Consider the following 14,259-nt stretch of genomic DNA (forward strand, 5'->3'; position numbering starts at 1 on the left):
TCAAGCAAAGCCATTTCCCCCACTGGCACCAGCTGCCTCCTGTCCCTCGCTCCCATTTTGCCCACTCTGAACTCCTGGAGCCGCCTGCCCGCGGAGCCGCAGCTGCCGTGGGGCCGGGTAATGGTGCAGGGAATGCTGGCAGGGATTCTTGGGCCGGGCTGGGCCAGGCCAGGTGTCCGGGGCCAGCTCTGAGCCTCTGCTCCTGCCCCTGGGCAGGCAACAGAACACAGCAGGAAAGGCTTGAGGATCGGCAAAGGCCGGGCAGAGATCTCTCACCGGTCACTGGTATAAAGGACACGACTGGGGGGAATTCTTTGAATTCATTATGACACAAATCATGGCAAGAGAACGAGCGGTGAAGCAGCAGGGCTCAGCCTCGGAACCAGGACTGTGCCCTCGGCCCCCGGCAGCCGCCCCATTGGGATAAAGGATCCCCGGGCCGAGCAGCGGCTCTGCCCCAGCACGGGGATGTGTCCGGAGCCCCCGCTCCGGGCCGGGCTCGCAGGGCCGAGCTGCTCCTGGAGCTTCCAGCGCTGCTGGATCCGGCGGGCGCGGCACAGGCAGTGCCGGGGGCATCGCTCGGTGCCTGGCGGCGTTTGCCGTCCCCAGGGAGAGACTGAGCCCGGCCCGCAGCACCAGCTCATCCTCACCCTTCTACTGCAATTGCTCCATGGGTTAAACCAAGGGGAAACTCCCTCTTGTCGCCAGTTCAAAGCCCTGAATCAAGGGGAGAACGGAGGTTCCCTCTCGATTTAGATCCCTAAATGATGCATAAAGAGAGTATCCCCCCAATTTAATCCCAAATCAAAAGTGAATCGAGGGGTTTTTTTCCTCAATTTAGCCTCCTAATAGAAGGAGAAATGCAGTTTCCCTCTTCAATTTCCCTCAACAAAGACATTCTGGAGGCTTTTGAAAACCTTTTTCATCTGTGAAGGTCCCTTCAAATGGAGGCTCCCCCTCGATGGAGTTCTTACAGTGGCACATCAAGAGGTTCCTCTCAAGGGAAGCCCTTTCAGACCAGGGACAGCCGTGTTTGCTCTCAGTTTGAACCTGGAGATGATGAAAATGGGGCTCTTTCCCTCAATTCAAAATGCACCATAAAGATATTCTCCTTCCATTTCAACATGGAAATCATGGAAAACTGTAATTGACTGTGAGACACCCAAAATCATTGAAAAGCCAAACACCCAAAATCTTGTTTTCCTTCAAATGACAGGTGAATGGGGATCCCCCCAGTTCAAACACAATTACAGAAAAGCTTTCCCCCCTCCATTTCAATCCCATTTTTGGGGGCACTGGGGAGGGACTGGGGGCACTTCCCCCTCCTCACTGCTCACCCCTGGGGCTGCTGCCCCTCGCACAGTGCTGAGCAGTTCCCTCCCAGTTCCCTGCCAGTTTCCCTCTTCCAGGCAAGCCCCGGCAGGGATGGGGAGAGCACTGGGCAGGAGCTGGGAGCGCTGTTCCTTCCCAGGGCTCCTGATATCCCTGCCAGTGCTCCTTCTAGCTAATCGGGGGGCAGGTTTTGCCAGGAAAGCCTCTAGTTTACTAAGTACGTGGCCTGTTTACAGAGTCTGTGGTTCGAGTGGTAACACTGAGGGCAGGTAGGAAATCCGCAAAGAGAAAAGGAGGAAATACATAAATATCAAAGCCTTGTGTGTGATTTGTTTTCCTCCTCCCTTTCACCACTCCCAGCCTTCCTGTTTCTTTCTCTGTGGGTGCTGATGTCATGCTGGAGCAATGTGAGAGCTGTCCCTCAGCATTCAGAGGCAGCTATTCCTCAGCTGTTCAGCTGTACAGCGCTGTTACTCCCATGTGAGCCCACGCTGCCCTTTCCCTGCCCCTGTAGCAGCCCCAGCACTCGGGGCACTGCGGGAAGGGCAGGCTGGGCACGGAAAGGCACGGCTGGCACCGCCTGCCCTCCCGGCAAGGTGCACGAAAGCATCTTGACCGAGGGACAGCGAGCACGGCTGTCAGCACTGACAGACCTTGGCAGGGCCAGGGCTGCCTGTGCAGCACCGAGGGCACGAAAGGGAGAGCAGCCACTTCTGTCACCGAGCTGCCAGGCTGCAAACCACGGGGGATGCAGGGCTGGGCTCTCAGCGCTGCGGTTTTTCCTTATTCGGTCCTCTGTTGCAATGTTTGTCTAGGTTTAACAAACCTTTTAAAATTTTTAAAGAGACGGTCTGTCGCAGTGGAGGTGGTCACAACACAAAGCAGAGACCACAAGCAGTCTGCGTTGGCAACACTGTATTAGTGAACAGGGCTGATCTTTTATACACTTTCCAATTGTTTACCCTTCTTCTACCTTAGCTATTGGCCACAGTAAGTCAATACCATGCTATTGGTGAAAAGTTATAGTGACTTTACCTAACTTTCTAAACATGCTTCGTCCTGCTGCAAAGTGCTTTTATCTTTCTTCTCTCGATCTCCTTGGTTACAGCCTTGGAGAAAGCTCCTTATCAGCTTCTTCTTACTTCTCGGCTTCTTGTCGCTCCTTTAGCTAACAGGCCCGCTGTTAGCCCCTTCCACAAGGGTCGTTTCTCACACTAATTTCCAATCTGCTCTTGTAGCAGCATACTGTCGGTAGTAGTAGGAGGTCATTACTGTGAGAGGACAGAGTTGGCAAAGCTTTGCGAAGCTTCTGCTCCTCTCTCCTCTCCCTGGAAAAGCCGAGTCCCACAGTGCAATGTAACCTCTGTTACTGCCTGAGGAAGTTTAGTTTGTGTGACTCATCTTGAAAATGTGACTGAGAAAATACCTGAGATACACTGTTAATTTCTTTAAGACTTTTCCTGAAATAGTTGGTTTCCAGTTGATTTTGATGCTGAAACCATTCACTGTAGCTACTTAGCACACAAAGAAACCTTTAGACATGTTTACTCTTACTGCCAGTAGAAGAGAATTTTCAGTAATTTCTGCATTTTGTAGTAGTAGCCCTAGGATTTGTGTGCATCAGTAATTGTTGTGGTTTGCAATAGGAGGAAAATTTCTGTTGAACCGCTGAGAAGCAGGACACGGCTCTGGGAAACACAGAGGTTAAAGAGGAAAAAACCCAGGAATTTCCTGTTTCTTTCTTTCGGCAAGGAGGCGGCGGCCCCGGGCCCAGCCCCCGTCTCGGCCGGGCCGGGCCGGGCAGCCCTGCCCCGGGTCGGACCCGTTCTCCCGGGCCGGGCTCCTTCCCCCCATCGGCCCCGTTCTGTTCTGGCCGGGCCCAGCGGGTGCTGGGCAGGAACGGGAGGAATCTGCAGAGACCAGAAAGGCGCAGGGCCGGCCGCGGCTGTGAGATCTCATCAGCAAATCCCTTCCGCCAGCGCGGCTGGAACTGAAACCACAACAGCCCACAACCCACACAGTGAAACTGCCGTGAGAATACAACTACGAAAAATTAGAGAACAAGCATGAAACCAAGCCTATCACAGTCCCAGCTGCAGTGTCCCGTCACACAGACTCCAAAAAAAATGCTAACCCTTTCAATACTTCAATCCTCCCTCTAGTAAAAGGAAAACAAAACAAGCCAAGATACAAGCATGTAAAAAAACAACATACAACATTCAAAATCAGTAAAGGAGAAGTTAAATCCCGAATTTTAAAAGAAGGGAACAATACCTTAATTTTAAAACTGAAATCCACTGTTAAACTTTGAAGAAAAAACCCTCATTTTTTCCTATAACGCATGAAACTATAGAAAAATGAAAGTATTCAAATAATATCAAACCTCCTTCAAATAATAAAACCTCCATACTAAAATAAACAAATATTAAAATAACTGTAATCCCATAAAATATAAGCAAAAAAAGAGAAAAATAATCCTATACTTCTGAAAAAAATAATCTCTGTTCCCAGAGATGAAAATAATTTAAAAAATAAATAATAAGAGCTTCTACCTTTAAACAACTCATCTTAAAAACAATACCCTGTAAATCAACATAACTCACCAACAAACTATAAAACTTTATAAAAATAAGGAAAACTTCACAATAGCAAAGCTCCCCAAACAACTACTATCCATAAGAAAATTAAAAACCACAAAAACTTGTTTTCTTTCATCCTATAAAGAAGTCTTCATAAACTTAAAGGAAAGACTTCTCTCCCTAAATAAACTAAAAAAAAAATTTTAAAAATAATAAACTGACTAGAAATTTTAAGTTTAGTTTATTTACATTATCAGTAAAAATAAATGTAAAGGAAAGAAAAGTGTTCTGGAAATTTGTTTTAATTCTTACTGCTTTTTTTTCTTTCAGTTACTTTCAATGAAATTATATACTCTTTAAAGTTTTAAACCTACTTTACCGTTCTCCTAATCCTACCTCACAACAAAAAATAACTACCTTAGTAATTAAGCAACACCAAAACTCACCACACTCAACAACACAATAATTTAAAAATCTCAAAATTAAAGAAATATGAAATTGACAAACCAAAACCACTACAGTAGTGTTCATCCAGCCACACTTAAAGTAAAAATAGAATTGCCAAAAAACAAATGTTTCAAGTTTAAACCAAAGTGTTTCTGTATTTTATGTTCTTTTGTGTGTCAGAGAAGATTTGGGCTAAAATGATGAAAATCTGCCTCTGTTAAAAACAAAGAGAAATTTTACTTTTCTGGAGCCCTCATTTCACCTCAGATGTCTGTGATTCCTTATTGCTTTTGCCCCCTGAACGTAAATGCAATTTTCAACACCAGCTGGGCTTTGTTGGAAATGGTATTGGGGACCCACAAGAAAAGTTCCTCATTTCAGTGCCTGAGACCATGGTGAGGTTTTTAGTATTTCCTTCTCTCAGGTGGGATCTGATGCCCTGAGGTGGCCCTGTCTCCTCAGGGATTTCATGCCCTGAGGAAGCAAAGGCTGATGGAATGTGCTTGATCCTCTCCTATCTAATGGGGAGGAACAGCACCCAGCAGAGCTGGAATCACCTTCTCCATTCCTGATTTCTGCTGCCAACAGATCACTGGGCTGTCTCAGGGTCCAGAAGTCACTTTTCCTTTTGGATGGATGGCCTGAAGGCACCCAGGGGCTGCAGGCTGGGAATGCATCAGAAATCCTTTTGCTTGGAAAGATCCTTCTACCTGAGAGCTGAATTGAGAAACAGACAGATGTAGTGAGGCCAGGGAGCTCACTCAGAACTGTTAGGAGGATCCCAAAGGAAAAGATCCCTAGAAAAGACTGCAGTTGTTTTTATAACAAAGTTTCTAGCAGAAGTTTCTTGACTCCAGGTGATCCATGGAACAGTTTAGCATTGTCAGAAACAGCAAATCCATTCTTGGCCAGGAGTTAGGGTTAGTGTTAGCAGCTAATCCTAAAACTCTTGCTGTGGCACTGTCAGCTCCTGTCAGCATGATCACCCAGCAGGAAACACATGTGACCACAAAATGTGACATTCTCTAGTTAAACTGCTAACAACAGACAGCTCATTTTCTCCATGTGGCTGCCCTGTGACAGCTGGGTCTCAAAAGCTTGGTTCCACTGCAGGGATTCAGATGCTCCTAGAATCTCTAACACTGCTGTAGAAAGCTAAATATATGCCTTGTCAAAGTGTACCTTAAGTCAGCACTGACAGCTGTAGATCAGAAAGTGATTTTCTGTTTGACTGAAATAAAACTTTAGAAAACAGGCAACCTTACATTGCTGAGAATTCTTTATTAGAAATTGCAGTTGTTTTCCACTCAAATTTCCGTGCATAACACAGACACCTTTCCCCCTTTCAGTCCAAGATGAAATCTTGATTAACACCTTTGTTTCAAAGTCCCTGTCCCCCTGCAGAGAGGCCTGGAGCTTTCCTTTCACTGTCCCCAGGGGACTGTGAGCTGCCCTCCCCAGCACCAGGGCCACACATTCCCCTGCCCAGGTGAGGAGTGAAAGGGCCCCTGGACAGAGCCCAAGCTGCTGAGGCAGTGGGCTCAGGCTGTTGTGAGTTCCTGCCCCAACAGCCCATGGGAATGCAAGGGGTGAAAAATGCCCCGAGCGCTGTGCACCAGCAGTGACCCTCAATCAACCTGCCCAATGCTCTCCCTCGAGCTCCTCAGGCTCTGGGGAACACAGGACAGCAAAACAGGCTCAGCTTGGCCCTTGCAGGGTGAGAGGCAAGCAGCAGAATGCAGCCTGGTCTCTCTCTGACCTTTCCTTTAGGACAGGCCTGTGTGTCCCCAGCCCAAAGGCACAGAGGGGGCTCTTTAAACGGTGCCACAATGTCCCCATGCCCACCGTGTCACTGTCCCATGAGGAGAGAGCCTGGGGGCATCGGGGCCAGGAGAGCTGTGCCCGAGTGTGCCCGGTCCTGTGTGCCCGTGTGTGCTGTGCCCAGGTGTGAGGGCACACGTCCTGCTCTGCCATGGGCACTGTGTGAGTGTGCTGCTGTGCCCAGCTCTGTGCCCAGGGATACAAGCAAACACAGTCACACACTCCAGCCACAGAGAGCAGTAGATGATTGAAAAGCAGGAAGGGTGTGCTGTATGGAGTTCTGATCGGCTTTCTTTCAACCACACACTAAAGGGCTGCAGGGACAATTTTAATTGCATTTATTATTAAACAAATCAGAGCAAGAAAATGAGAGGTATGCCAAACCCCAAAAATGCACCTTCCCCACACTGTTCTCTCCTTCCTGGGCTTCACTTTATCCCCGATTCCCTCCCTCCCTTTTCCCCTCACAGTGGCACAGAGGGATGAGGGTGTTTTGGTTTAAAAGACAGGGATCTGCTAAGGAAGGCAGGAGCCTCCCTGTCAATAGAAAATATAAACCCTTTCCCTCTGGATTATTATACTTCTGAAATTAAGGGGGTATCAGGCAAAGATATCAGAATATGAAAATCAGTTTTTATTATTATAACAAATAATAACAAAGTATAAAACAGTCCCAATACAAAAAAACACACAACCCCCCCACCCCAGCGCGGCGCTGCCCGAGCCGGCCCAGCCCCGCCTGTCCCGGCGCTTTCCCCTCGCTGCAGTTCCGGGCGCGGCCGGCAGGGGCGCTGTGGGCAGCGGCAGCCGGGTGTGAGCAGGGCAGGGAGAGGCGAGCTCAGGATGCCGGGCACCCGAGCAGGGGGGACAGGGCCCTGCGGCACTGAGGGGTGACACTGAGGGGCCCGTGTAGGGGCTGCTCTCACCAGCACAGGCTCAGCCCACAGCCCCACAGCAGGAGAAGCAGCTCTGGGCTGGGTTGTGGCGGTGGCAGCGAATTCCCTTCCCCAAGCAGCAGATCAGACCACTCTCCTACGAAGGCAGCAAAGACCAAGAGCCAGCAGCTGACTGACCCTACTTCACAGACAGGTGCATGATGCCGAAAGAGGGATTCCTGCTCAGCATGTGTCAGCCGTTCTTCCTCCTCCTCCACAGACAGTCCAATAGTGTCACCACATTCCAACCAGTTTGTGGATTCCAATACCCCAGGACGATCTGGATTTCCCATTGGAGCTCGTTGTGTCGTGAGGGCAATGCACTCACTGCAGGCAGCATCGGTGGCAGGATGGATTGCAGAGACTTTTCCTTTGCAGCCCCAGCCCAGCACTGGCACTGGGGATGGAGAGGCACTGAGGTGACCCTCAGAGGAAGTGCAAGGCACAGGGCACAGCTGAGGAAGGACAGCGCTGTGCTGGGCTCAGAGGTGAAGCTGGCACTGCCCAGCGTGGAGAAGGTCCTTTGTGCAGCCCCTGTTACAGGGGAGCTTGGGCCTTGCTGCAGACATACGGATGCTCTTTGGAACAGTTCTCGCTCTTGAATCTCTCGTCAGCCAGGTAGAAACACTCGGAATTGCCAAGGACAGGAACCCTGCAGGGAGGAGCAGAGGCAGCGCTGGCTGCCAGGGGAAGCCCTTGTGCCCCTGTGCCCCCAGGCCCTGCCCGGCTCCCCGGCACTCACCGGGAGCTGTAGCTGCTGCCGTCCCCCCAGTGCAGACGCTCGCCCCGTCTGCGCAGCCCGAGCCAGAAATCGACGTTCCCATAGAGGCGGGAGAGCAAATCCTGCCCAGGAGAGAGGAGTGGGAGCTGCCCCGGCCCCTCGGGGGAACACGTGCCCGGGGCTGCCCCCGCACGCCGGGGCTCCTTCCCTGCAAGGCCCCGGCCCAGGGCTGCAGCCCCGGCCCTGCGAGCACCGAGCCCGGCCCAGGAGCGCCCCCAGGCTGCCCTGAGCCACCCCACACCGCCCGCAGCCCCTCACTTACCATGGCCTCCTCATCCTTGGCGATGGCCAGGGAGGCATTGAGCTCGGTGCACCGTTCCTGACCCTGCTCCCACGTGCTGTATTCCCGTGAGAAGTAGTAGCAGACACCCTTGTACCCAACCCAGCCATGGGGACAGCCCAGAACCAACAGCGGAGTCGCAGGTGTGACTGGAACCTGTGGTGCTGCAGGGGGAAGAGGAGAAGGTCTGAGGATTCCCCTGTGCAGGGAGCAGGGAGCCCGCTCTGCCCCGAGGGGCTGGGCCCAGGCTGCTGCCCCTCCCTTACCTGCCAGCACAGCCAAGGCCGCCCCCAAAGCCAGCACCAGCACCAGGAGCAGCAGAATCAGCACCGCCGTGCCCACGGGATGGCACCTGAACCATTCACCTGGAGCAGGAAAGAGCTGCTGGCTGCCAGAAGCAGAGCCGGCCCTGCAATCTGCTCAGCCCATGGCCAGGGAGCAGAGCAGGGAGCCCTGAGGCAGTGTGGGCCTCCCTCAGGTGGCAGCCAGAGAGCCAAGAGCCTGGCCACAGGCAGGGACACAGCTGTGGGCACAGGCAGGGACACAGCTGTGGGCACAGGCCGCAGCAGGAGAACTGCACAGCCTTGGGGGCAGCTGGGGCTCTTGCTTCCAGCCACGGATGGGGCCCAGCAGAGCACGAGGCCTCTTCCAGACATCGGGAAACAGCCACACACCTACCAGCCCTGGCCTTGGCAGGGGACACGGGCCCCACCCTAGAGGCCACAGGGGTGGCCTGTACTCACCCAGGAATCTTCTGAGGTTCCTTTTTGTGTTCATTGCCCGTTGCTGCTGTGCCCTGGGGAGCCAGCGCCTCCCTCACACTCCCGTCACTGGTGCAGAATCCATTCTTCATATCTGCAGTCTCTGCACGCTCACAAGTGGCATCCCCCTGCTTATGCCAAGAGGCTTCTTGTGCCCCAGGCAAGTGTGGACCCCTGGCTGCTGGTCCCTCCTGGAGTTGCAGGAGCTTCATCATGAGTGCTCGCAGATCCTTTGGGAGCTCGGCCTCAGGAACAGCTTCACAGCCGCGCTAATGGCACCCTGAAAGGGACACGGTGAGAGGTCGCTGCTGGTGCCGGCCGTGCGGGGGCTCAGGAGGGCGGCGGCAGGTGTGGCTGCACTGTCGCCGCTGCCCAGAGGTGCGGCAGCAGGTGCGGAGACAAGCGCAGCCTCCGGCAGCTCTGCGGTGGCCGCAGCCGCGGCCCCTGTGGCTCTGCAGCCGCTGCAGCCCAGCTCCGTGGCGGGCCGGGCGCTGAGAGCGCCTGCGAGCTGCCGGCTGCTGCTGGCCCGGGGCAGCTGCGGCTCGGAGTCTGCCTGCCGAGGGGCAAGAAGCAGCAGCCCCGGGCTGCTCACCATTGTGCCCCGCATGATTCCCTGCCCCGGCGCCTCGGAGCCCGGGTACACCGAGCGCCGGCACGGCCGCTGCGGCTCCCTGCCTGTGGGAAAAATGGCCCCATAAATTTTGGGGTTTGCATTTATGTACGAACCTATGCATGTTCTTAGTGATTGGAATGATTTAGATGTAGTATCAATTCTAACTCTTTTTAGCTGCCTGTTAATAACATATAATCTGTCAGCTTATGTATGCACCATATTGCCCATAGTAATTGCAATGTAATGAGCAGAGTGTCTTTGTATCACTTATGGAAATGATAGTGTGATGAATGTACTGTGTTATAGACCTTAGCAAAACAATGTGAAAAAGACTTTTGTACGACTAAAACAGTGTAAAGCCATCCACTGACCAACCTGTCCAAGATATAAAATAACGGTGACAGAAACCAGAGCACCAGAGAATACTTAGAGGTACCATGTTAAATTTAAAGAGAACATACTAAAATCTTATCCAGAGGATGTGAAACAGCTGGATGGAGACACAAGAAGAAATAAAACATCTGGATGTGACACTTAGGATATCATGCAGATAAGAGTGTGAAGAAGTCAGACAAAGAAGATGCCAAAACATCAGAAAGTTCGAAAAAAGGTCTGAATAATACATTAAATACCAGAATATGCGTGAACCTCAGCGAGGTAGCAGTATAAATATAACATTGTCAGTTTACCCGGGTGTGTTCTTTCACTGTTGACTTAGAGCACCCAGTGCTGTAAATACTATTCCCTTTTATATCCCATTACTATTATGACCATTATTATTATTGACCTTTCAAAAACACTAAGCAGTGAATTCCATTTTCCTCGCCTGTGAACGGGGGAACGCGGCACAAGGAATTCACCAGAGCCCCCCACCCCACCCCACCGCAGCCCCCTCCGCCCGCGGCGAGGCACAACCGAGCGCGGGTCTCACCTGGGCTGGAGCCGCCTCCGAGCCCCGGGCGGGTCCCAGCTCAGCTTTCCCCGCTCCGATTTGCCCTCGCTGCCGCCGGCGCTTTCCCCGCTCCCCGGGCTCGGCTTGGCCCCGGGCGAACTCACTCCCCCCCGTGGCTCCCCAGCCCTGCGGCGGGGCGAACCCCCGGCATTTGCCGAAGGGCTTTGACTGCCCCTGGGCACTGAAGCCTCACGGAACGTGTCCTAGAATGCCGTAAATATATGCTGAAATGCTTTTCTAAAGTTCATCTTGTATTTTTCATGGACTCTGATTTCTCTGAGAATTGTTATTGGAGAGATTCAGAGCGGTAAATCCAGTGCCTCATTATTTTTATCATGTGCAGCATAACACAATCGAATTTCTTTAACAGAAATGCTGATATGCTATTACACTAAGTACAATCTCGAGAAGGTCCCAGTTTGTTGGACAGTTAACCAAATTCTACATTGTTGTTTCTTTCAGTACAATTGCACTTTAAAAGGTCTTAGTAAACTTACGATTCCATAAAATTTGTGGCTACCATGAGTTTTTCTCCATGTTAAATTACATGGGGTCAAAGTGTTTGTCATACTTTTCTAATCCCTCCAGTAAACCCATCATGCCATTATTTCAACCACACTTGGTTCATTTTCAGTGCCTTTTGGTATTAATAGCATCAGAATAAGTTTCATTTTGTAGTACTCAGCACTTTTAAGGATATTGATTGTAAGTTTGGTTGTGTTTCATTTGAATACGATTTCAGTGTTGGTAAGATTAAGCAAAGTTAGATCTGAGTAATGTTAAGTGTTCCCAGGATCTCTCCCAGTGCTCCCAGCGGCAAAGCCCTGGGGGCACAGCGTGCTCTGCTCTTGAAGAGGCGAGACTGGAGCTGTCAGGAGAGCGAACCCGGCTGGGAAAGCGTTCCCTGCACAGGAAGATGTTTCCCCTCTCTGACCACAGAGGGAGCTCAGGCTCCGCTCTTGACTCCAAACCCTTGAAGCTGCGAGCCCGACTGCCCGAAATTGGCTCGGCCCCACTGCCCAGCGCACTGCTCAGAGCTCACACGGCTGAGGGGGCAGCGCAGATTAAATAATGAACGCTCCTGGGCACGGCTTTAGCTCTGAACTACACACTGTCACACAGGAACAAAACCCTTAACGAGGATGGGTTTCTCTTGCTGGCACAAGGAGAGAAGCAGAAATCTGACAGGAATACTCCTCATCATTCTGCCCAGGCTCTGTCAAACCCTCCAGCTCCTGCACCTCGGGAAATAACAAGTGGCTTCTAAGCAGTGCCTTTGATGTCCGTGAGCAGGTTATTATGGATTAATCTCAGACTGGAAAGCAGCCTTCACACCCTACTGCTCTTGGCATCACCCATAGAGCCCAGCAAGCTCCTGAGTTGTATCTTCCTTGTCAATCTCATCTGCCCCTTGTTTAATTGTAAAAACATAAATAAAATGCAGGGATCATTGGCCCAGGGACTCAGGACTTGCATATCTCTTCCAAAGAAAGGGAAAAAATGAGTGTTTGTCCCAAACCATACAGTTAAAAAGTTTTTCTTATCTACATGTATTTTGAAAAGGAAAAGAGGAAGAGTAAAATATCAGTTACTGTGCCAGTGGTGCTCCAGCCTATTTCTGCTCTCTTCTTTGCCATGTAGATTCTCCAAGAATGTTTAAAAAAATACCAACAACAAACCAAAAACACCCATTGAATTCAAGCTGAACGAGAAGCAACGTGGCTGCAGGCTTGTGGCACTCCACTGCCTGAGTTCCAGAAGGCAGAAAAACAAGGATCCAACAAAGCTTTAAGAGGGGATAGGGTTATCAAGGGTATAAGGAAAGAGCAAGGTCTGGGAAACAGGACTTGGAAGGTGAGAGAGGAAGGAAATAAGGAGGCAGCTGAGACCGATTTAAATTTGAAAAGATAAAATAAGGAGGGAGGAGGAGGAGGAGGAGGAGGAGGAGGAGGAGGAAAGAAAAGGCTGGCTAAATTCCAACACAGCCGGCACGGCCGCTGCGGCTCCCTGCCTGGACACACGGAGCGGCTCTCGGCACAGAGGGCACCGCCAAGAAGCCTCGGCCCCGGAGCAGGCTGCATGCACCGCTTTGTGCCCGCACTCGGCGCCTGCAGCGCTTTGGGCTCTGAGGCACGTTCAAGTTCATGCCGTGCCAGCCCCGAGCCGGGCACGGACACCTCCCGCCCCAGCAGCGGCCCCGAGGCCGGTGCCGCACGGGCGGGAACGGTCCCGGGCACGGAGCAGGCGGGATGAGCCATCGCTGCCGCGGCACCGGCTCCATGCCGGCCATCCGGGCAAGGAGGAGAGCGCGGGCATCCGCTCCCTCGGCGGTCCCAGAGCAGGGGGCACACGGGGGCAGCCGGCACCAGGAACTCGGCAGAACCCCCCGGCCCTCAGCGCGGCCCCCTCCGCCCGCAGCGAGCCCCGAGCTGGGGCAGCACCGACCGCACTCCCACCTGGGCTGCAGCCTCCTCCGAGCTCCGCCGCCGCTCCGCAATGACACGAACGCAGCGCCCGCCAGCTCCGCTCCTGTCCCGGCCTCTGCTGCCTCATTTTAAAACCGGTGTGGGTTGTTGTTTCAGATTGACCAATCAGGATGCCGGAACGCAGCGAGGGGTGGGGACGAGGCGGGGAGGAAAGAGGTGTCGTCGTGTCAGGTACTTTCCATTTCCTTTCCCAAAAACAGTGGTTCGAACGAATCGTAGCTCCGCTGGACGGGGCGGGGTGGGCGGGGGGGAGAGCTTCTGGGATGAGAGCTTCTAGGATGAAAGCTTCTACAGTAAATTCTCGCAGTGACTCTGGGGCTGGGCTGGGTCAGGCCAGGTGCCCGGGCCAGCAAAAGCGCTCTGAGCCTCTGCTCCTGCCCCTGGGCAGGCAACAGAACACAGCAGGAAAGGCTCGAGGATCGGCAAAGGCCAGGCAGAGATCACTCACCTGTCACTGGTGTAAAGGGACACGACTGCGGGGAATTCTTTGACTTCATTATGACACAAATCACGGCAAGAGAACGAGCGGTGAAGCAGCAGGGTTCAGCCTCGGAACCAGGACTGTGCCCTCGGCCCCCGGCAGCCGCCCCATTGGGATAAAGGATCCCCGGGCCGAGCAGCGGCTCTGCCCCAGCACGGGGATGTGTCCGGAGCCCCCGCTCCGGGCCGGGCTCGCAGGGCCGAGCGCGGAGCAGGCGCTGAGCTGCTCCTGGAGCTTCCAGCGCTGCTGGATCCGGCGGGCGCGGCACAGGCAGTGCCGGGGGCATCGCTCGGTGCCTGGCGGCGTTTGCCGTCCCCAGGGAGAGACTGAGCCCGGCCCGCAGCGCCAGCTCATCCTCACCCTTCTATTGCAATTGCTCCATGGGTTAAACCAAGGAGAAACTCCCTTTTGTCGCCAGTTCAAAGCCCTGAATCAAGGGGAGAACGGAGGTTCCCTCTCGATTTAGATCCCTAAATGATGCATAAGGAGGGTATCCCCCCAATTTAATCCCAAATCAAAAGTGAACCAAAGGGGATTTTTCCTCAGTTTAGGAATTTAAGATATTAATCCCTTCCATAAACGAGGGGAAATACAGTTTCCCTCTTCAATTTCCCTCAACAAAGACCATTCTGGGGGCTTTTGCACATCTTTTTCATCTGTGAAGGTCCCTTCAAATGGAAGCTCCCCCTCGATGGAACTCTTACAGTGGCACATCAAGAGGTTCCTCTCAAGGGAAGCCCTTTCAGACCAGGGACAGCCGTGTTTGCTCTCAGTTTGAACCTGGTGATGAT

The 14,259-nt window shown here is 52.6% G+C and overlaps 1 protein-coding gene across 1 annotated transcript; it reads right to left on the minus strand.

Moving 5' to 3' along the window:
- Positions 1–6,857: 6,857 nt before the first annotated feature.
- On the minus strand, positions 6,858–10,382 carry LOC141729923 (C-type lectin domain family 2 member B-like). Its single transcript, XM_074546580.1, has 5 exons — positions 8,919–10,382; positions 8,442–8,540; positions 8,158–8,339; positions 7,857–7,957; positions 6,858–7,766 (listed from the first exon to the last, which is right to left on the minus strand). Exons 1-5 carry the CDS (start codon positions 8,950–8,952, stop codon positions 7,652–7,654), a joined length of 531 nt encoding a protein of 176 aa, XP_074402681.1. The 5' UTR covers positions 8,953–10,382; the 3' UTR covers positions 6,858–7,651.
- Positions 10,383–14,259: the final 3,877 nt, after the last annotated feature.

Source organism: Zonotrichia albicollis, chromosome 8 (genome assembly GCF_047830755.1).
Source record: "Zonotrichia albicollis isolate bZonAlb1 chromosome 8, bZonAlb1.hap1, whole genome shotgun sequence".
NCBI classification, from domain to species: Eukaryota; Metazoa; Chordata; class Aves; order Passeriformes; family Passerellidae; genus Zonotrichia; species Zonotrichia albicollis.